Below are 24,000 nucleotides of genomic sequence, written 5' to 3'. Positions count from 1 at the left end.
TCCCGAATCCGCGCCTCCTCCTCCTCCCATGGCCGTTTGATCTGGGAGGGTTGGAGCAAGGAACGCGTAGCAGGTTAGACTAATTACACCTCCCGCTACGAGGGGCTTCCTCCGCTGGTAATTAGTTGTCTAAACGCTGTCTGCGGCTCATCAACCCAGCGCACGCTTATCTGATTAACTGGATGGAACCACCTTGAGCGCCAGTGGGTATTCTGGCCTACATTTTTGAAGCATGTAAATATTTATTGCCAAATTACGACGCCACCACCTTGGGATTGTTGGCAATCTGCTTTCAAGGTCTCTGGGAGAGTATTATTTTTTTTGGGGGGGAGGGAGGGCATAGGCGGGAACCCTGAGTTTTTGCTGAAGGGTTCATATAACTTAGGTGGCCCCACATTTGGTAAGTGAACGTTTAATATATTTACACAATTGAAAACCGAGCTCGGGCCGACCCTCGATATTACCATAAAAGCTACGCGACGGACGAGAGAGCCCTTCTGGGGGCCGGAGTCTGGAGTATCGCCTTCCTCCAGTCACGATACTGAAAACCAACTGACACCGCTGGCCCAGGGCTTGACCCCTCGGGGGGAAAAAACACAAGGCGCGGCTCAGGTAGCGCTTCGGTGCCAGACGCCAACCTTTCCTGGCGTTGTTTGGACAAGGTTAGCGGGGCCGTGCCCAACCCCCCCCCCCCCCCCCCCCCCAACCCCCGGGGCCTTAACTGAGCGGTGAGACGGGACGGCGAGACGCGAAGCTCTGGTGACAGCTTCTGTCTGAGCCCTCCGAGTGCCCGACGGAGCGAAAGTATCCCCAACCCCCGCCGGGGTCGGGGCTACGGGGCTGTTCGGCACTGACCCCTTTGGATGCGACTGTCCTTCAGGTACCACGACCCTTTGAGATCAAGTAGAGATGTTCAACCAAAATAATGTCATTGTCAAACAATTGTTAGCCTTGCCCTTGCCGTTCCTTTATCTATTCATTCCTTCCCTCATACATTATTTCATTCATTTATATATTATGATTACCTTTTACTTTCAACCGTCATGAAATTATGCCACCGTACATCGAGGGGGGGGGGGGGGGTCCGTTTGATTAGAATTCTGAATGGGAGCTCATTTCATCCGCCGACGCTGGGGCGCAATTCAACTTTCATTAAAAACTGAGGAAGAAAAATGTGGAATTCTGGAGAGAGGGGAGAAAAAAAACGAGACAAAAAAAAAATTCTCCTATCTCCGTCCCAGTTCCATGATTTATTAAACCAATCAGACTCAGTGCCGCGCGTGGATCCGTGATTGACCGGTGGCGCGGCGGACGCCCCATTGACCCCCCCCCCCCTCCCACCCCCTCCATGCGCATAGCGGAAACATCAACTTTGCCGATCAGCCCAATCCCCAGTGGTCCCTCGCTCTCACTCTCTGGCTCGCGGAGTGAGAAAGAGTTTAGTCTAAAAACCGAGCTGCCTTGAGGGACGGCGATTCTAGAGGCAAACAGAGGCGCACACTGTAAACAGGATTAAGGCTAATACACCGCAGGGCCCAATGAATGTGTTACTATGTAAAACGCCGGGAAAGACTGCATAAAATATCGCCTTGGCTGAATATCAAGTACCATTCTGACATATTACCCAGGAATCATTGTGATATCGGCTCTGTAATAAAAAAAAAAAAAAGGTCTGATGAATAAGAACCCCCAGTCAAAGGGGGGGACGCTTTGCAACAGTCACAGGGACTGGCAAGGTGACTCGCAGCGGGGGGCCTTTGCCGGGATGATCCGGAAAGGCGGGAAACGCCGCGCAAAACCTGGCGGCGGTTGACAGGAGCGCAGCAGCCGGGGCTCTCTACTCACTTATGGCCTCCACAAACGGCTCGAAGAACCGGAAGGGGAACAGCGGCTCCGGCAGCTCGCGGAAAAACATCTTGAGCGCGCCGCTGACAACGTGGACGTCCTCCCACTGGCTGCCGTCCAAGTCGAGCTCCTCCTCTGGGGAGAACACCAGGGGGGAAGGAGACAGAGGGAACAACACGGCTTTAATTGGGAGAATTAGCCGGGGCTAATTACTATGCTAATGTTTACCTGCTAACAGCGGCGCTCGCTAACAGCCGGCCGTCCCCCTGGCTGCCCAGAGCGCCGCTGCGCCACATGTTTCCTCTCCCTATTTCCAGGCCAAATAACCCCTCCGCCGACGCCGCTCGGTTTTAATAGGGCTGAGACCACGCCGCACCCCTGGCGGTGACGCGGGCCGGCAGGTAGACGGGCGGCGGGTTTTTCGGAAGACGGGGGAGGGGACGCCGGCTGAGCCAGAGCCAAGCTGACAGGCCCGGAAGGTCTGAGGGCGCGTTTCCCCTCGCACAAAGTCACATCAGGATGTACACCGCGCTGGAAATATGCCATCCTTCACCTACCGAGACAATTACCCTTTGCAGCAAACATAATCACGCAGTATCACGGGGGACGTGCTGAATAATTTGCGCGGAGAGGAGTCGCTTTGGCGGGGGCATTTGCTCGGAAATAGGCTTAAACCCCATGTAGTGCGAGCGTTGGGAGCTGTTGGCCTGCACCTAGAGAAAGAAAATGTATAAAACCTAGGCTTTGCAGGAGAATGACGGCTGACGACGGTTCCTTCCCAGGGTGCGCTTGTTTCTGTCAAAGGACAGAGCGGTGCAAACTTTTGAGTTTTAGCCGGTTGATCCGCTTGACACCTCTAAGCTCCTTGTATTAGAGTCATGTTTTGCTTTGGACTGTACATCACTGGCAGCTAAAGAAGGGGGGAGGAAGATGACACTGACTGTCACTTGAGGCAAACTCAAAGGTAGAACGTGTCGCGTGCTTACGTGCTCATAAGCTGCGAGTGTTTTAGGACGTGCACCCGAAACCCGACGTTATTTTCACGAAAAAGTATTTTCTTCCCCCCGCCCCGCCACTCCCTGAGTCTGTCAGAAGTTCTCCCTTGGAGCTAGGGAACCAGCGGGTGGAACGGACGTGGCGCCTCCGTGACAGAAAGGGCCAAAATGTCGGTGATGTCACTCACTACATCGCTTCCGGCAACCGCCTGGAGTTACAGATGGTGCTTGTTCTGCGATTTTTCGCAATGGGCGGTGAGGTCTGCGAGGTCCCTTGACGTTTGTTTGTTTGTTTGTTTGTTTGTTTGTTTGTTTGTTTATTTGTCTGTTTGTTTGGGCGAGAAATCTCCCCGTGGCCCGGAACACCTCACATGGAAACGTCGGTTGATGTTCAGAGGGAGTGGAATGGATATGCTGTATAATGGTTTCTATCAAGGTTTTTATTTTTCATTTTTCTCTCTCAGGGGGTGAGAGGGAGTTGCGGTTTAGAATATTTATCATGCAGCCCAATAAAATATTCTGTCCTCGAGGTACCGGCTCCTCTGCTGGCGAGTTCGTTCTAGAGCAATTTAAAGCGCTTCGATTCGATACTGCGGGTACAAAACATGAAACTTTTCGAACAAACTTAAGTACCTTGCTCGCCACTGTGACATAAATAACTAAAGTTGTGGTGAGTTGTGTGCGCTCAAGGGGTAAGAGAAGGATTCTCCTTCACCAACCTTCATCCACTATGAAGCGCAGCTTCTGGATGGTGGCGAGGTTGCCGCTCACTCTGTAAATACCGTCGGCTTCCAGCCCTGGAAGATATAAACAAATATATACATATCAAGATAGTCAAGAAATATATTATGAATAATAATAATAATAATAATAATAATAACAATAATAATAATCAAATAAATATATACATATAATAAATTAAAATTTGAATAAAATAAAACTAACAAAATAAATACAAAATAATCAAGAAACATATCAACAATCATCAGAAATGATATATTGTAATATATTCATTACAACTATAGTGTGATGCCACTGATTTCCAGGTCATATGAAATTGAACTACATTCATGGCAGTTCTTGGTTTTCAGTGTCCGTGCTAGAAAAAAAATAATTAACAACAATAAATAACAAATCATTTGTTGCCATATTGTATATAACAATTTTGATGAATTACATGAAAAATACAAATGTAACTTTCTGATGTGTGCATGTGTTTTTTTTTCGACTTAGGTTTATATATTTTTGAAATCTATTGCATTATTTTGAAAAATTCCAACGACAGCATGACACTTATCTAACGAGCAGATTTTGGTTTATAGTTTACATACTCAAAAGAAACAATTTATTGTTATATTCTTATTTGTATAATGCAATTAAAATATGTGAAAAGTCGAACTTTCTACTTTAATTCACAATGGCTATATTGAATATTGTAGAGTGGCACATATGGCATCACCTGAAAGACAAATACACACAATCAAAGCAAAAACATGAATTCAGATGACAAAAAAATGAAGAAATTAACTTGTAATACTTTGGTTTTCAATTCCTGTCGATATGGAGCGCTGTAGGATAAGCCGTGGGTGAGCCTAGTCAGGCACCCGGAAGGGGCCAAATGGCTCCATTTCACTGGGAGAGTTTGAGCACTACTCTGATTACAGAGTACGGCTGCCATTCTGCAATGCATCCAAGTACGCAACTCGCAGTCTGCCAAACCAACTCAATGGCGGTCCAGCTGACGGCCTGTCATGCTTTCATTGTCCCCGGTCTAAAAATGAACTCTTTTTATTTTCTTTTATGTGACTCTCTTTGTAAAACAATGTCTATTCAAGTCATATACATTCATTCGAAGTTAGGCATTTCAAGTCTATAACTGTATGTTTAGTACAGTTGTGTGCTAAAACACGTTAACGAGATACATTTTTAATGCCGGTAATTCTTTTAAGAGGGGGTCTGCAGCAAAATAATTATTTTATACTGTATATGCAGAAATACAGAATACATACAGAAATGTAAACTGGCGTCTTTGTCTTAGCAGCAGGCTTAGTGCAAAGGAATAGGAGAACGATGGCAGCTTGTTTATGGGGATAATGCCATTAAGCACATTTGGATTAATTCATAACTTAATGCACTACTTTTTATACAGAAACATCTTTTCTCAGGGTCAAAATTGACTACATTTTTAAATTGCGATTCATCGTAATTAATTACTTTAATCCTGTAAATATCAAGCTATAAACCGTGATTAATTACTTCAATGGTTTGACAGCCCTAATATATAGTACTTGTAGTACAGCCTACAGAATAACTCCCGTATGATTTAAGCGCTATGTGACAGCGCAGGTACAAAATCCCCATAGTATCACAAAACAACCCGACTCGGCGAAGACAAAAACGTGAGTGCATTCCGTGAGACGGCCTCTCCGGGGTTTTTTTTTTGTTTTTTTTTGTTCTTCTTTCTGCAGCCTGAGGCGTGGAATGAGGCCACCGTCATTTTGGGGACAGTGTTGTCACAGCCGGGTAACTCTGAGCAGAGGTAGCCAGGGTGACGTTTTCTGCCCTTTATATTGATTGCACTAATGAATGTCCGCGTTCCAAAGGCCTGTGGACAGTGGCACTAAAGTGTTGTGCCACTGCTGGGCGAACTTGAGGACAGTGCTGGCCTGAAGTAAAGGAGACAGTGCCTGACAATGTCCTGTTTTAAAAAGGACCGACCCCGCCCCCCACACACACACCCACCCCCACCCCACTCCACCCTTTCCACTGTGGCACAAATGTCAAAATGGCCTGAGAGACAGAGGTGAGAGTACAATTCCGTCAGGCCCTTCATTTCGACTGCAGAGTGGGAAGCAAATGTTTGTTTTTTTTCCTCCGTCTCCTCCTTCAGAATCGCCCTCGCTGTGACTCCTCGACACGTGTTGAACCGTTTGTTTTCTTACTGACCAAAGTCCACCGCAGATCAACAAACACCACAGAGCCTTAAATCGTAATTACCATAGTTACCAGATTTAAAGCACTTTAATGAGTATTGTTTTCTCGGCCAAGTTTATCAGGCCGCCACAATTATTATTATTTTTTTATATATATCTATTTTCTTTACCCCAAGAAAACTAATAGTCCCGAACAAACGTTCAGCCAAAGCCGCAAACAGAACCCATTACACAAACACATAATTCACTCGACAATTTTCGAAGGGGTGTTATAAACACTCTGCAGTGGACTTTGTTTTTTGGAAGCTGGAACGATTTTGGGGAATGCAGGGGGGTGGGGGGGGGGGGTTCCTCTTGGGTTCCAATGTCTTTAGAACCTCGCTGGTGATCGGGGGGAGGCCTGGGAAAGCTATAAGTCAATGACCCGGACCTTCTCCCTGGAACTTCCATGCCGTGCTCCTTCTCAAATGAATGAGCTGGGCCAATGTCAACAACTCGTAAAGACGTTGTAAACACAGGCGCGAAATGCTAAATGAACGATGGCGTCACGGGGAGATGAAGAGCGGACCTAACACTAGGGCCGGACGGGGGCCTCGGTCAGGACGGCAAACTCCTTATACAGGAGCGGAAAGCGCTTGAAAGCTCTTTCCCACACGGATATCGTGGGTTTCAATCTCTTTCCCACGCAGGAAGGGGAGAGTGGCGAACGGCCGGGTACCTCGCTTCTCAACGGCTTCCACGCAGAGCTTGACGAATGCCGGCACAGTGGTTCCTTCGCGTTCGCAGAGTGTCAACAAGTGGCAGCCAAACACACGATCTGGAAGGGAACGGAGAGAACGAATTAGAATAAGAGCAAAGCTGGAGCCCTGCAAAAGCCCCAGTCGGCGACTCAATGCATGGTCTGAATTAGGGGAATTAGCAACAGTCAAGTAATAAATGCCTTTGACAGAAGTATCTTTCTTTTGTTGCCAGATCGTTATTTCAATTGCTACACCCTCCGCTGCTAGACTTTGTGTGGCCAAGAGTAGGATTTGTAACTTTGAATACTTTTTGAACCTTTCTCTCCTATCCTCGGGTCCCCCCCCCCCCCCCCTCCCCGGTAGCTAAACTCTAATCAGGGGCAGTACCTCATATGCGTCCCCTTTGCCGTCTCCCAACCTTTCCATTGCTTCATGACTCGAACTTTTGTCCAACTGACTCTGCTGGGACGACCTCTCTGAAGTCGTACCAGCAGGCCCTCTGCGGCTATCGATAGGAAGGCCGCGGCCTCAACGAGCCCAGGGTTAGCCGCGCGCCGGGCGGGAACCACGGGCCGATTTTTCACACCGGCTGATGAGGTTGCCTCTCCGAATTGCGCGGGGCGCAGCGTCTCGCGGCCCCGCGCAACATCAAAGATCGACCCCCTCCCGCCCCCCTCTTGTTTATCCACTGGAGGGGAAGGAGAGGGGAGGGCACACCAAATACATAAATGACTCGGAGCGAGGCACCTTTGCATACAAAATGCACTCTCCACCAGCGCTCGCCAGATAAGCGAAAAGAGGGGGGGGCGGGGGGAATGTGTGTGTTGTGGGGGGATGGAGCGAAATTACCCCTCCTAAAGGAATTCAAATAACCCTCCCGTCGCATGGATTTAATTTGCATTCTGGAGAATGATAGGAGGATGGGAGGAAGGGGGGGGGGGGGGGTGAATTGAGGAAGCGCTCTCGCTCTCTCTCTTTCTCTCTCTCTCTCTCTCTCTCTGAAGTGGCTTGCCCACCAGCTCTTGCCAAAAAGGACAGTCTGGGGGCCACCTGCCCCCTATTCCTTAATCCACAAGTATTTCATTTATTCCGTCAATAACGTCCTCCCTCCTTTGATCCTCCCGTTTGTCCCGTGGACACAACATTAAAGGGTCTCCTCCAAGCTGGGGGAAATCCCAAATACCGTTACCTTCTTCTAAGGATTGCAAATGTGCTTAAATATGCCCTTTAATGGTGTATTTTCCTTCAACCGTGAGCTCAATAAATTAGTTACCCCCTTTGAGGAAATGTGCCCGCTCGCACGCCCCCGGAATCGGCGCGGACGGGGGTTTGTTCGAGGGAAGAAAAAAAAAAGCAGAAAAAAAAAAAAAGGAAATAAAATTGTCGGGTTAATTTATCTATCGCCGTTGTTCTTTGAGTGAAATGTGCGGCGATGGGAGTGGGGTGGGGTGGGAGACGGTTTTGGAAATCGCTGTAAGACCTATTAGGGGTGAAAATTCCACGGTAAGAGTCAATTATGAAAGAGGAGCAGCACTCTGAAAGCAGTTTCTTCTCCTACACCGCGTTAACGCGGGGGAATGACTGCGGAAAAATAACCGGAACTTTAATCTCCATAGGAGTCCTAACTTTCTGTAACCTAAGAGAATGACTCCTCAGCGTTGCGTTAAAAAGGAATGCTGTTTGGCGGCTGGAGAGATAGGCGATAACGTGAATAATGCGATGACCAGTGAGCTCGTGTTTTTCCCTCCATTGGGGGAGGACATTTTTATTCGATTCACCTTTTATGATGCCCTTCTCCTGCAGGGTCTTCATGGACGGTCGACGGATGATGAATTTCTTGAGCCGGCTCTTGACGCCACTCTTGTCGGCGCTGTCCGAAACGCTGTGCCTCAGCTTGGAGCTGGCAAACATGTCTGCGGGTGGGAAAAAATAAAACTAAAAAACATGTCTTCCAATGTGGGACAAAAGTGTCGGACTGCGCCGGTGGAAGGGGCTAATGTGAGACACATTGTCATTCTCCCTCGCTATGGGTTTTTGAGCTCCAACAAACCGCAAACGCAAGAAGCTTACGAGAGTGAGAGCGGGACTCACGAATATGAAAACGGATCAATCCGATTGTAGCTGGCAGGGCTTGTCAATTTGATTCGAACTCCAATGGCGGAGCCCCCGACTGCCTGTTGTTTTTAACACACTCTGACGGTTGCTCGTACACCGTTCTGGGGACGGTGCTGAGGGAAGTGGCTTGGCGTGATGATTCTTTCCTTAAATTTGTTCACGTGAATTCTTGTAATCATTCAGGCCGCCTTTGTTCTACCATCTTGGAGGAATGGTTTCCATAAATTGTTCAAATTCACACCTAAATAAAAAGAAACAATGCCTTGTTTACCTTAAGAGACCTGTTCATCGATATTAATAATCAAAATATTTGAATAAAACATATATAATGATATATAAAAATAACAACAATAACAATAACAATAATAATAATTATAATAATTATAATATCTGAAATTGTTAAAATAAGTAAATAGATAAATAAACAAACAAACAAATACATAAATAGTAAATTAATTAACACATCAATAAATAAATACATAAATAAATAAACTAAAAACAAACAAACAAATTAATTAATAAACACAAAATTTGACAAGTAAATTAATAAATATTTATTGACTATGCTTCATGGTCCTTTTACGTTTGTGATAGTGTTCACCTAAAGTCATTTTCCCCCTGTTTATTAATTATTGATGATACTGTTTAAAATAAAACTTTCCAATAAACCTCATTATCGCACAGCATTTTGATATGGAACTAAATGTTTGAATTCAGATTTTTAATTATTATTGAAAGTATTTTTTTGTTCATAATAATAACATCAAATGTGGTAGAATGTATTGTCTTTCATCACTTTGAGTAAATGTAGGAGGAAGTATGTGAATACAACCCACACACAAGGGCGTGGCGACAGCGCTGCTACCTGATTCTACAATGTTTTGCTATTTTCCCCGTTCACATTCCCATTCTTAATTATTCATCAGACTTCCTTCGAGGCACCTCTCCCTCTTTATTCCATTATCAATTCCAATTGAACCTTCTTTTTTCCCCACTTTTGTTTCTTTGGGAATACCCCACTGTTTTTGAAAGGGACCGGGCAACGCTTGTCATTTTAATAAAAACCAACAGATCGCTCCTCCCAAATGAACGGGAATGACCCATTTTGTGTACAGGCAAGCTTTGAAATACAAGTAGGGCTGATTTTCTTTTCCTTTTCTTTCTTTCCTTCCTTTAACTAGTGAAAGAGAGTTTCATCCAGTAAGAGTGAGCCATAAATAGCGGTGATCATGTGTCAGTCCCAGTCTCAGCCCAGTTCCATTCCTATCCTAGTCCTGTCCCAGTTCCAGTTCCAGTCTGATCCTAGTCCCATCCCAGTCCCAGTCCCATCCAAGTCCCTGTCCCATCCCAGTCCCATTCCCATCCCAGTCCCATTCCAGTCCCAGTCCCAGTTCCACCCCAGTCTCACCCCAGTTCCCCCCCAGTCCCCAATCCCAGTGCCAGTGCCAGTGCCAGTGCTGGTGTACTCCGTTTGAGGCTGTTCCCATCACTGTCAAAACGGGAACACGTGCTAGCCTCGCGCCCCTCGCCCGGTTTTGTCTCAGTGTCGTCTTCTGAACTGTGCCTTGAATGATATCTGTCACTGAAGAGAGAGTCGCATGAATACCCCGTTGCATCCGGGGGAGGAAGCCGGGGTATATCGACAGGAATCGGGAGGCAAATGCTAGAGCTAACGACAAGAGACTGGATCTTGGCTTACGCATCCCTCGTCTCTAATTAGGATTTTAATTTGATCATCCAGCATCAATAATATTCCTTGTGTGACGCCAAAGGTGACAAGATTGATTTGAACCATTGACAGGGATTACCATAATTGCTTCTTGACATATGCTGACATATTGCTAATTAGCATGTTCCCGTGTCATGGGTCCTCTGCCTGCCGCCGTAATTGAAATCAACATTGGTCGCGCATTCTTGTATTTTTTTTGTATTGCTAAAACCATTAAAGTGCCACAAAATATCAAGGGAATGTGTCACACCGAATAACTCCAGCGGGAAGAACTATTACCATCACGTCATTCTTTTGCATACTTGAAAACAACTTTTAATGCAACCATGAGTAGCTTGTAATGGAAGCGCTTCATAGTAGTGACGCATGACTCAAACAATATGTTCTTATCTAACGATTCGTTCTCAGCGAACGGTTCGTTCTGAGCCAATGATTCGTTCTTAGCGAAAATATCTTCAGGAGTCACTCTGGCAAAAAGGTATTTGGCAAAATTCATTTTGGATGTGACTTTTGACGGAAGCAAAACATTTTTGTGCGCATTTCTCTGCCAAAATAAATATTTTCAAGAGAATGAGGCAAAGCTATCTTCTTGGATCCACCGTTCACATCCTTCCGCCTGAATGCATCATTTTGGCAGAATTAAATGATTCCCGTGGGAATTCCATTCATAACGACTCTTTTTTTTTTTTTTTTTTTTTTCCTTTTATAAATCGAGTGACTCGTCCATGACTGAATCCAGAAAAAAAAGGAATAAATAAAAAATAAAGAGTCAAACCTTTTACCAGCGACTCCATTTCAGACCCGTACAACTCCCTCCCAGTTACTCACTCAGGGAGCGGCGGTGTCCCGGGTTGCGCTGCTTGGCGCCGGGGGAGGCCGACCCGTACCCCGGAAGGGAGCCATGTCTTGGCAGGAACTCGCTGCTGTTTGACCTCCGGAGCCCGGGCTTTCCAGGAGCCGAGCCTCCGTTCCTGCTGGACTAAAAGGGGGAGGAGGGGTTTACGAAGCTTCCCCCGTTGCAAAGGTCACTAATTGTATCACCACTTAAGTGTTATCCCAACATGCACCGCTCTGCTCTTAATTGTTATGTACGCAGCGGCGCTTTGGAATCCCACACGGCGGCCTATGATTTATAGAGCTCCAGGTTTTCATTTTAATACATGTGACTCATAACCAGACATTTCGCTTAATCACGTCAGGATCAATAAGGTTTAATAAGAAGTAAGTGCTCACCAAGGAACTGACCGTCTTTTGAATGGCGTCGTACCATTTGCAGATGGTGGGGTGGCTGTCGGCCTGGAGAAGGTATTCGCTTCCCGAATTTGTTGTGATCTATAATGGATGAATCGAGAGAAATTATGAGCAACAGCGAGCGGAGGGGGGATAACCTCACGCACGTTCCCACACGATCCGTGCGCAAACAGGGTCGCGGGGCATCGCCGTCGGCGATGTTGATGTAAATGGCCGAAAAGCTCTGCCGTGCGTGACAAGCACCTCACGTTTACCGAGGGTCGGCTCCAACAAGAAAGAAAGAAAGAAAGAAAGAAAGAGACAAACAGACTGTCTCCTCGGAGAGATGTGAGTGGACACACACACACACACACACACACACACACACACACACACACACACACACAATTAGCGTGATACTTGTCATCTTAATATCGGGCCCCGTTGTGCATGGCGCCTGACGGTGCCGTAACGGCGTTTGGCGCCGTCAGACGCAATAATCGCAGTCGGGGAGGAGAGGGGAAGTCTCAAAGAAACCGTGACATCAAGGTCAGCGTTGTCAAGCGCGCTCGGAATTACACTGATAAGAAGCCGCGGAAAGGGGGGTAAAAAAAAAAAAAAGGCAAAACATTTTTTTAAACCCATAACATCAAAGTAAAGAGAATAATATTTCGGGGGAGCAGGAAATAGGACCAGCGGCCCTTCGGGCGTGCAGTTGAAATAACGGGAGAGAATAGCTCCTCTCGCTACCTCCCTTCCCTCCTTCAAGTTCAAGGAGGTAATTTCTCGCGGTAGCCACGTAACCTTTTCCCCCTTATTTGGGGTGGAGGGGGGGGTCATCCTAATCCGGCGTGAAAACCCGGACCCGGACCCGTAATGCTTGGTGTCACACGGAACCTTTTAACGAACGGGGAGGGAAGAATGTCATGTTTTATCCGTAGCCTCGGGGAGCCTGGTCAAAGTGGCACCCTGCTCTCCATGTGTGCCGGTACTCCGGTTATACCCTACATAGAACCTTCAAACTTTCCGAGTTGTTTTTTTGGGGTGGGGGCTGACTTTCCTGACTTGGTTACAAAGCGTCAGCAGCGGTTAGGCCCCCGTCCCTTTGCCACGGCAGATCTAAAATGTAGGGGGTGGCAGGGCGGGGGGATGGTTACTGGCGCAATCCTTGTCAGAGCGTGTTTGCGAACCCTTCTCTTCTGCCGTTACAAGCGTGTTTGGCTCTGGAAACATTGTGGCTTTTTCTTTTTTTCTCCTCCTCCTGGAGGCAGCCCCGGGATGTGTCAGTAATAGGGTCTGCGACGCCACATCACCCATGCATGGCGGGGGGGGACAGGTTCACCAATGGGGGGGGGGGGGGGGAGGCGGCCGGTGCATCCGCGGGGGTCCTCGCTCCGCATCCGCATCCGCACACAATTTCCCGCCTATGAAAAAATATCGCTGAGGTGAAATAGATAGAAGTCACACGGACCGGAGCGTGGACAATCGATGTACGGGCGGGTGTTTACTATGTATTGTACCGTATTGCACCGCGCGTATTCAGATCGGGTTTGTTTTGTAACCTCGGTTAGATGTCTCAACATGAATTTTGCATTAGTCGCAGTCTGTTCCCGTCATGAATCTTGCATGGTGGACACATTGAGCTCTTTCCTTCGGCTCCCGCCGGAGCCTCGCCGGCGCTACCTACACGGACGCATCCGTGTATGTTTCATCTTGTCGCTCTTTGACGCTCATCCCTTTATACGGAATCCCGAAATCCTGTTCGTCTTTTATCCGTTCATTCTGTACCCGTGAAGGTGTCATAAGAAGCGGTATATCCAAGCGGGTGTCAGTGAAAAATACATTAGCTGTGTCTTAAACCAGTGTTTCCCAACCTATTTTCTGCCATGCCACACTTTTGACGATGACATAATCCCGCGGCACACGACCATCCTGTTAAGCACTAAAAAGGTCACCAAACGTCAGAAACCCATAGAACTGTGCTTATCACCGTGGCCTACTAATAGTTAGTGATGCGAGACTCATGAGCGATTCATTCGCGGCGAACAAATCCTTTCGGGAGTCACTCCTGCTAAAGGGTAGGCGAGTGAGTCTTCGACTCCCAAAGTGAAAATAATGACTGAGGACTAAATAAAAGTCCAAGGCAAAAAAAACAACAATTTATTCATTTGGCTCAATTCATATTGAATGTGACGGTTTTACACTTTGCATTCCACCAAAATAAGTCATTTTGACAGAATTCTGTCCTAATCCTCCCAGGATTCTTGGGAGAATTACATTCACAACTCGGACAACTCAACCGAATCAAGCGGACAAAGAGTCGGAAAACTGAACGTCTCTTTACTTCACTACGGCTTTTGCTGAGTGACTCATCGATTACCGAATCTCGAAAAAGAGTCGAACCATTCATCACTCCTCATAGTGACTTTCAGTTTGCGGCTTGAGCTCGTTGTGATGAACGCAGACCTGCTATCCAGCCTGGAACAGTGCGGCCTTGAAATGTTGATCCTGCAACGCAAGGGCTGGTTGCCGTTATTTATGTGTTTTTCGGTACGAGCGCAAGAATTGTAAACATTTCCACGGCACACCCGGCGAGCGCTCACCAGGGTGCCGCGGGCGCAGCGGGTTGAAAAACGGCGCCTCCAAGCAAACACGGCAAATTTGACCCCTCGTTCGATGTTACGACCCCCTCGCACTCGTGCTGCGTCCGCTTAAAAACCCTTCCCTCCTAAAACCTCCTGAATCAGGGACGTCGGATAAGAGGGGGCATTTGCTTAAAACTCCGTCGCCACCAGTTGTTATCTCGAAATCCGGCAGGGCAGCGCCGTCAACCCCTCCCCCCCACCCCCATCTATTGGCGGCGTTAAAAAAGTGCGTCAGGATTTAACGCGCGGAAACGCATTCCCAACACTTTGCTCTTCTTCTTCTTCTTCTTCTGTCATCTCCAAAACAGGAGCGTCCGCTCGGTTTCCATTCAAACGTCGGGGCTTTACATGCCACGGCCTATCCCGCTCCCCGATAAGGGAGTCGCGTCCTTCTGAAGTTTAATCAAAAAAAAAAAAGAGAGGGAGGCAGGGATGGAGAGAGCGAGAGAGAGAGAGAGAGAGAGAGAGAGAGAGTGCAAACTACTTAAAAAATATATCAAACATTTTCTTTAGGATCAGTATGGTCAAAGATGCATTAAAGATTATCAGAGAAGCCCGAAGAGAGACGACAGCCGACGCTCCGTGTCTATTCACTGGGTTAATGAAAAACGGAGATAAGCTCTTTCAACTAAATGCGGCCACATGCAGCCTCCAGTCCTGGTGTCAGCTGTCCTAATCTCGCCGCGCACAAAAGGTACAGCGTTTCTCTCGGTTCGAGGCTCAAATTGAGCTGTAGGTTTTGGCGGCAAAAAAAAAAAAAAATGAAAAAAAAAAGAGAGGGAAAAAAAAAAAAAAAAAAAACCCCAAAAAAAACAGATCTAATGCGCCTTGATGCTAATCCTGACACGCGCGGGGCCGCTCGCAAAATAAAACGACGGTTTTCGCGATGCGATTTTAATTAGCGCGTCCAGTTTACTCAAATTCCCCGGGCGGATGATTGGGGAGGATGCCGGGGAGACGCTAGGACGCCGGAAAACAAATATCAGAACTGAGAAGGCCGCCCTGTCCAAAATTCGGAGGCAAAAGAATTGGAAGCGTGACAATCCGATGTTACACCTAGGTCGGGGTTTCCCAAGCTTTCTACAATGGAACGCACCCACGGCACTCCACTGTCCTGTTGACCAAAACATCCCAAAACATCACAAACCCATAGAACTGTGCTTATTAGTTAGGCCTATTAATATTTAGTGGTGCAAGACGATTAGTTCGTAGCGAACTAAGATACGTGCGTCAGGAGTCACTCCGGCAAAAGAGCGGGAAGGACTGAGGCCTAAATGAATGTCCGAGGCATTCGGCAGGATTCATATCGGAGGTGATTGCATTTTGCCTTTCACCAAAATAAGTACTTGTGAGAATGATTCTTGTGAGAATTCCATCCACAACGTAGAGCCGAACCGACTCAACCCAATCTTGTTCATTGTTTACCAAAAGTCCGCCCTCACTCCCCATGCGTTACGCCGACTGAATCAAACGAACGAAGAGAGGGAAAATCGAACGACTCTTTTTTCACCGACTGACTTGTCAATTACCGAATCTCCAAAAAAAGAGTCAAACGTGCTCGCTACTAACAGGTCTCAATCGCCGTGTGAATCTCGCTCTGATCAACGCAGAGCTGCAGTCCCGACTGGAACTGACGAATTTGAGGAATTAGTGCGGCCTTGCAATTTTGATCTTGCAACAAAAGAGCGAGGTTCCCCCCCGCACGGGCGATCGATGGAGGAAGACAAACAGACCTGGGTTTGGATATTTGATCTCTTAAGCCGGCCGTTGAGCAAACAGACCACGAGTTAACAAGATCACATTGTTTTCATTGGCAGCTTAGCAGCAGATAGAACCTCTCCCCCGAGTGTAAGAACCAAAAGACACCAAAGCACAGCCGCAGATGGAGCGCAGGGTGTAGTATAGTACGCTTTCTATTAATGCCATCGCCGGCACCGAAAAAAAAAAAAAGAAGAAAAAATGAAAAGATAAAACAAAATTGCACCAAAAAGTTTAGTGCGCATCTACCCACAAAGTGAAATGAAGTTACAGTAACCAGCGCAAAGTACTGTTTTGCATTTAGAAAATGAAAAAGAATATGAAATACATCACTTTTTTTTCATCACATTTCTTAATAAAGGCGATGTTGAACGTCTGGGCCTTATTTTGACTGGAGCCATTAATATTTAAATATGCACAGTGGTGCAGAGAGGAGAGTGCCATTTGTGGCTTTATACATTTGCATTTGGCTCTTAAATTAAACATTAATTACGCGTCTTCATAAAGGAACAATACAAACGGCAAAAGCATTCTACTTTGCCAAGTTAATTATTTCCAATTTGCAACAAAATATCTGTGAATGTGTCAAACCGCGCTATGATACGGTTCGTCGAGATAAAAAAGAAAAGAGGGTTCTTACACTCGCTCTGGAGAGAAAAAGGAGCATCTGTGTATTGGGTGTTTCATCAGGTCTAACCCTGGGAAGAATGTTAATTCTGAGGTTTGTGCCATTCACTTTTTGCCATCGTGTAGTTCGATATGGACAAGTCGTTTCCTTCCGCGCTTTGGAAATTCACCAAACTCCGTCCCTTCCTCATCCGCTGGGCTCCGGGGGAAAAGGTACGGCTCGCTTGACGGCGGTTCCGTGCTTGTCCGGCGTCCAGAATGAGGGCCGGCGGTTTTATCGGGGGAAGGGAAGTTCATTTCCAAGTTGTGTAATCTCCGGGGCAATCTGCCGTCGGAGGTCCAAATCCGTCCACCGTTTTGGCGATTAACGCACTGCGCTTTCACTGTTTCTCTCAAGAACTCAAATTAATGCCCACTTCACATGTAAGCAGCTTTTGAAGAGAGAGAGAGAGAGAGAGAGAGAGCGAGAGAGAGAAGGAAAAGGTCGCACCAACACAACCGCAAATACCTTTTCTCTGCTGCGTTTTTTTCTTGTTTTGGACTGAGCGGAGACAGTCGGGGGAGGGGGGGGGGTGTCAACTTCCTGTTTTTCTGGTTCAGTTCAGTTCAGAGTTCAGTTCAGGGACTGTACTTCTAAAAAGGTAACTTTTGCAAGAAAGGTCATAAACTGTATCGATGTAACCCGTAACCGTAGCCACATATCCCGTAACACTACGCACGCACACACACACACACACACACACGCACACGCACACGCACACCCGCCCAATCCCCTCTCTGAATCACAGGGGACGATTAAACTGTACACGATAAAGCCTTTTTCCCTGTCTAACAATCAGATGGCGAGTTGATTGATTGTGAGTGTGAGTGCGAACGCCATCTGATGATTAGGATGGCACATGGGGTGAGGGGGTGAGGGGGTGAGTGGGTGAGGCGGTGAGGTCTGGCGGGGGGAGTGGGCTGAAGTTACAAGTGTGACTCTATGCACACATGCTCAGTAGGTACACATTATGACTCTATAATTGCTAGATTATTACAATGTTAAATACAGTCATTTTGATATATGAATATGTTGAATGGACTTTTAATCTGCACTGCTGTAAACCTACCTCACTGATCAAACTGATCTGAATATGTAAAAAAACGCATCAAGTTTACCCGTCGTGCAAAAATTTTAAACCTATCAAGATAACCTAGAGCTTTCTTTTCAATCAAGAGCACTCGCAGAGCAACGGCCGTCATAACTCAAAGCGGATTGATACGCGGCGAGCTCTAACCCAGTTTCCACTGTGACAGGGGGAGCCGGGCGACCCTCCCGGGCCAATTAGCCGTCGCGCATCAGTCGGAGCGCACGCCCCTAAAAGTTGCATCGGAAGACGCCACTTAAATAAACAGAAAAAAACACAAATAAAAATAATAGACGGACCCCAAGGGCGGCCGCCGCCTCTCGTACTTGGAGGTACGCTACGACCGCTATATTCTCAAGCGAAGCCGTGGTGTGGGCAGCACGGGGTAGGGATGAAAAATGGGATGTTCTCCAAGGGGTGAAAGGAGAGAGAGAGAGCGAGAGAGAGAGAGAGAAAGGACTCGGAAAGAAAGTATTTTATTTTTTTCATAATTGAGTGTCGTTGATAGGCGATAACGCTGATATGCTATATGGGTCAGCGGACGTGTGTGTGTGTGTGTGTGTGTGTGTGTGTGTGTGTGCGTGTGTGTGTGTTTTGGAACAGAGCCACTCTTATTCGCCCACTGTAATCACGGCGAGTCATCAGGAAGCAATCAAGCACTGTTAGCTTAAGACGGATGGCATTAAAGCACTCAGGTCAGCGGCTTGTGGACGATTACATCCTACAGTGGGATCAGGCGGGCGGTAGGTTCAGGCAGGACCACGCCCAAACAACCGCCATCTGAGTTCCACAGCCCCCTTCGCGCCCTTCGCCCCGCCCCGTCGAAACACCCCGCGTCCCAGCCAGGTTGGCTCTCCTCGACCGCCCCCGTCGGCCGGGAGAAAAGCCGCCCACCTACAGTATCCGCGACGGAGGCGTCCGGTCGCTTCTCGAATGACGGGGCTTTTTACCCACGATCGTCCGCGTCTCGCTCATCGCTGCGCGTTGACGTAAAAACAAAAGAAAAGAGAACAAAACAACACAGAAAATCAAAATCAAACTCAAAAACGAACCTTGCGGGAGAGGAGAGCTCAAAAAACAGACTGCGCCGACTTTGAGGCTCCGCCGCTCCTCCTCCACCTCCTCCGCCGCCTCCACCTCCTCCTCCTCCTCCAAAACATTTGGCTAAAATCCTCGGAGCGTAATTCACCTTTAACTCGATCCCGAAAGAGAGGAGGTGGCGATAGGTCTTGTTGGAAAGAATATTACAACTTCCCGGTGATTAGTCGAAAGACAAAAGACAAAAGTGGGTGTGTGTGTTTTTTTTCTTTGGTGGTGGCAGGTTAGGGCTCCTCGACAAGAAGTGGACTCATTATTTTCTAGCCCCGGGCGGCGTTTCATCATCTCTTTCGCTTTGTTACGGCCCTCCTCGCGCTTGTTGTTTTGTAGTCTTTTGTCTGAGCGCGACGAGACGAAGAAACTGTGTTTGTCAAGAGAGCGGCGAGGGTACGAGGAGCTCACAGCCGGAGTTTACAACCCCCCCCCCCCCCAACTCCAAAAAGGAAATCAATTAATGATGAGAGAGCGGCCCGCGAGTGTTGACGTCTTTGTCGCGGCGGCCAGTTCACCAGAAAAACCCTCAGACGCCTTTGACTCCAGATCACTTTTGTCTCTTCTTTTCTTCCAGGGAGGGAGGGAGGGGGCTCGCTGGCAATTTGGACTTTTTCTCCTCCTTTTGTTATTTGCTTTTAACTCAACTCACTCACTCACTCACGCCACACACACACACACACACACACACACACACACACACACACACACACACACACACACTCAGATATTCAGAAATGCATGAAAAATGCATGACCACTTATTCAAAGTTGGGCTTCTTTTTGGATTATTCCGGCAATGTCAAGGAACTTTCAAGTTTTATTAGCCTCCGGGGAACCTTTTCCAGTCCTTAGCCTGTCTGAGAGGGGGGAGGGGGTCGACGACGACGGCATGCATCTCCGTTAATCAATGCTGAGGACGGTTAAGGAAAAAAAATAAATAAAATAAAAAAACGAGGAATATTATCCATCGCCTCCCGCTCTGACCGTCTGCCACTTCGTTTGAAGTGCCCCCCCCCCCCTCCTGCGAAACAAACACGGCGTGGCGTATGTGGAGCAGATCTCTGCGTCCGAGCATCCGCTGGCTGACTTCTGACGGGTGCCGAAACTGTCCCTATCGCTCTGCAGTACGAGAGGAACAAACACACACACACACACACACACACACACACACACACACACACACACACACACACACACAGCGAGAGGGAGAGAGAGAGGTCCGTTTCCCGGCGTGAAACCCATATGGGTGCAACAGCGGCTGCCGGGCGATCCCATGGATCCCGCATCCGCCGACCCCGTCTCCTTTCTGGACCTTGTTGGTCCAAGGCATTCTTTCCGCGAGCGTGTGTGTGTGTGTGTGTGTGTGTGTGTGTGTGTGTGTGTGTGTGTGTGTTTGTGTACTGACTGTCCCACCCCAGGTGTCTGGTAGGGGGGGCTAGGTGTGGATTTCACCGCGTCAGCCCTTTTAGGCCGCCAGCCATAGCGCCCACAGCCCCGACCGCCCTTGGGACAGGAAGAGCGCGGATTAAGGGGAACAAAACAACAGGGCTATCGTCCGCGACGCCCGGTCTGTGAAACAACACCAGCGGGATGAGTCGATGAGTCCGAGGGGGCGGGGTCGAGGGGGGTAGAGGAAAAGGTGTCAAGTCGAGAGAGAGACGGCGCAGCTGAGTAAATACTGGGCAGGGCGGCGACAATGGTGAAGCCGGGACGACGTCCCCGCATCCCCCTGCTCTCTGGCTCGGAATGTCGGTGGAATCCGAGACGGAGGACGGACGGAGACCGAGTTAAGCGGGAACAACAAGGCACCGATGGGGATCCGATGCGAGCGATAACAGCCTGCGTGCCGACCAGATTGGTCATCAAGAGTAAAAACGTTAGCGAGCACCCTGAATCGGTTAGCCCAAGCATTGTGGCATTTTTTTTTGCTTTTCTCCTCGACACAAATCCCCGAAGAGGCCACAGATACGTAAAAGGGCCTGATCCCGACCGGGTTGGGGGTTATTCAGCGATAATGACCGGCTGGCTGCACATTATCCCGCTTGAGACACGGCCACTCGCTAAAGTAGAAAAAACGCATTGAGACGGAATTTTGATTTGAAATTATTTTTTTAACCAACTAGTATGCCTATCTCAAGAGCTTCTGCTGAGAAAAAAAAAAATCGTCCACAGCAGCGTCTCTAACGCCGCTACAACTTTTGAGCAATTTGAACCAGACCGAGCCACAATGCATCCAAAATCGCATCCTTCTCCTCAAGCCTTCCGTTGCCGTCGTAGTTGCTGTGCAGCGCCACCAGATGTTGCCGGTGGCTGGCATTAGCATTAGCATTAGTATTGGCATGAGGGCGGAGTGATATAACATGAATCCCGGTGGAGAAGTGGTTTCCGCGGGTGGTCGTTATTCGGAGATAACCCACTCGATTCCAATTGCCGCTACGGGCCAATCGGAATCGAGTATTACGCGGAGCCGTGTAATAATAAAGTTACTTCAACTTCACGGAAGAGGAGAAGAATCCCCCCCCCCCCCCCCTCACCCGCCACCCCCCTTGAGGCTGAAAAAAAAGACGAGGTCTGGTTTCTTGCACTTGAACTTCCTGCAGGAAGAGCCGGGTCTTCCCATTGTTCCTACTGAGAAGTGAGTGACGGGCACGAGAAAAATAAAGAAACAAATGGCCATCTGCGGCGCGGGACGCAGACAGGGTCAGGGGCTTCTGCCATCGACGGCTGCTTTGCCGATGACAACTACGGTTTACGGGAACGGGTGGAAGACGGGAAAAGAAGGGGAAGAGGGAACAACGGCCGACAAGGGAGGTGAAAAACAAAGCGGTCGCTTCCACGGTATTCCATCCGTCTCATGGAAGAGCCGCTCAGAGATCCAGGCCATGCCTTATTTGTCAGACCCATTTTCAAACGTCCGTCCGCCACGTTTTGTTTTGGGTTCTTTTTTAAATTATTTTTTTTTCTTGTTCTCTGAAGAAGCCAACTTCAAAATGCTTCTATCTCCACTCGCATCAAAGCGGGGACGTTTCCTCGGCCGCCAGATTATGGAAGTTCAAAAGGAGCAATTATGTTGTCAAGACTCTTTGAAAAACGAAAAATAAATAAATAATAATAATAATAATAATAATAATAATAATAATAATAATAATATAATATAAAAAAAAATATATATATACTATTATTATTATTATTATCATTATTATTATAATAATGATAATAATAATAAAATGACTTGTGCCATGAGAGATCGGCACGTGGCTTACGAAAATGTAAAAAAATATATATATATATATATATATATATAATTTTTTTTTTTAATCGCGTCTATCTGTCTGGAGGCGGTCCTCAGATTGTATGCACCCGAGCAGATCCTATACACACTTGTGGCGATATTAAACGCAGCTAACCCTTCCGTGCTAATTTCGTAACTTTAATCCCGGTGTTGATTGACAGTGTTGTCGGAGCGCGGGAAAAGCCCCGGCCCCGGCGTCGGACGGCGTTCGCGAGCACTCTTTCTCTGTCCCCAGCCGCCACTTTGGATTATTTAAGATTATGTTGTAATTCCCCCCCCGTTTTAATCTTCCCTGCATGGAAGATTTTTTTGGGGGGGGGGGGGGATGCCACGGTAGGCGTGCGGGGTGTGTGTATGCGTGTGGGGGGGTGTGGGATGAAGTGTCTTAAGCATTTGATGAGATCTGGAAATCTCACTCCCCCCCCTGCTCCATTCCTCCATCCATCCCTCCATTCTCCCGCCATCCTCCCCGATATCACTGCCATTCCTCACAGAAACCTGATGAATTGATCATCTTTTCTTTTCTTTTTTCTTTTTCTTAAGCCTTAATCAAAAGATTATCTCCTTCATCTTCAAAAATAAAATGACAAATAAGAAGCGCCACTACTTTACAACCGTTTCCTTCTTAATCTACTGTAAAAAAAATCAAAATGAAAAGAATGAAAAAAAAAAAAGGAAAGGGAGATGTCCCGACATCACCTTCCAGTGTCTTCTGGCAAAAAATAAATAAAACCAAAATTACAAGAAATGTTCCCATTTTTTAAATGAATTAAAGTAACACTGTGTAACTTTCTAACCTTAAAATAACAGCTTCGGGATCATTTTAATGGTATACTGACTTATAATATGGAGAACGGCACCTCTTTCATTCAGACCCACTCACTTTCATTGCGCCACAGGGTTTGTTTCACCCTCGGCCATGTAGGCTGTAACCTTACCGCGATCGTCCTTGTCTCAGAGTTATTTCATTTTTCAGGATGCCAAAAGTCATCTAACCTCAGACCCATCCCAGGCTAGCATGCTTATAAACTATGTGATAAATAAACCAATACACTCAACTTTTTGTCATTCTGTTTTGTTATGTGAGTGGTCAGGTCCAATGCCCCAATAATTAAAAATATGCAGAGTCATATTTGTGTAAAATCCTGTCACATTACTCAACCTTGTCAGTTGACATGTTTCTTTGGCTTCTGACGGTGAGGGGGCGGCGGGGGTCAGGGGTCGATTTGTATTACAGTGCTGTAAAAGTGCAACTGCACTCAGAAACTGTAGCGGCGCCAAATCCCAAATCCCAAAAGTCACATAGTGCTGCTTAAAATAAAATAAACGATAATTACAAAAAATAAGAAATGAATGAAGAAAAATAAAGAAATAGATAAACAAACGAGTAATGAATGAATCAAGTTCGAGTTCAAGTTCATGAAGACAATAAATAAATACATAAAGAAAGAAAAATAAATAAATAAACACAATTAAATACTAAATGAAATCCTTCAGAACAGGTGGTAACCACAAAGCCCCAGAGAGAGAGAGAGAGAGGGAGAGAGAAAGAGAGAGAGAAAAGAGAGAGAGAGAGAGAGAGAGAGAGAGAGAGAACATCCAAATATGATTGCTAAGAAGTTAAAACCTGCTGATAAGCTGCGGAAATCACAAAAATCTTAAAGGGACAGGAGCGAGAGAGAGAGAGAGAGAGAGATTCAAGACAAGATCAAGGCAACCAAACACACAGAATAATAATTAATTTAAACAGAAAGAAAGTGACGTCATTAGGTTCTTTTTTCTGTTCTGGCTGCGTTTTTTTCCCCTCTGACCTGGAAGACGTTTTTTCGGCTGGACTTCTCTGACGTCCACTCGATGGACGCTCCGCAGAGGT

At 47.1% G+C, this 24,000-nt stretch overlaps 1 protein-coding gene across 1 annotated transcript in view; it reads right to left on the bottom strand.

Annotated features, from left to right (window-relative positions):
• The window catches only part of arhgap15 (Rho GTPase activating protein 15), a gene marked incomplete at its 5' end in the record, with an annotated part of 54,774 nt that overhangs the window by 14,357 nt on the left and 16,417 nt on the right, over positions 1-24,000 (bottom strand). Inside the window, 7 exons of the mRNA XM_080019525.1 lie at positions 1,846-1,980; positions 3,560-3,637; positions 6,492-6,590; positions 8,292-8,426; positions 11,186-11,336; positions 11,591-11,689; positions 23,939-24,000. The exon at positions 23,939-24,000 is cut by the window's right edge and continues 28 nt beyond it. Of these exons, the coding sequence (XP_079875651.1) occupies positions 1,846-1,980; positions 3,560-3,637; positions 6,492-6,590; positions 8,292-8,426; positions 11,186-11,336; positions 11,591-11,689; positions 23,939-24,000 (759 nt within the window). The remainder of the gene's footprint in view (positions 1-1,845; positions 1,981-3,559; positions 3,638-6,491; positions 6,591-8,291; positions 8,427-11,185; positions 11,337-11,590; positions 11,690-23,938) is intronic.

This window comes from Zeus faber, assembly GCF_960531495.2.
Source record: "Zeus faber genome assembly, chromosome: 18".
Lineage (NCBI taxonomy): Eukaryota > Metazoa > Chordata > Actinopteri > Zeiformes > Zeidae > Zeus > Zeus faber.
The sequence above is the reverse complement of the archived record's forward strand: the minus strand, read 5'-3'. Positions and strand labels throughout refer to the sequence as shown.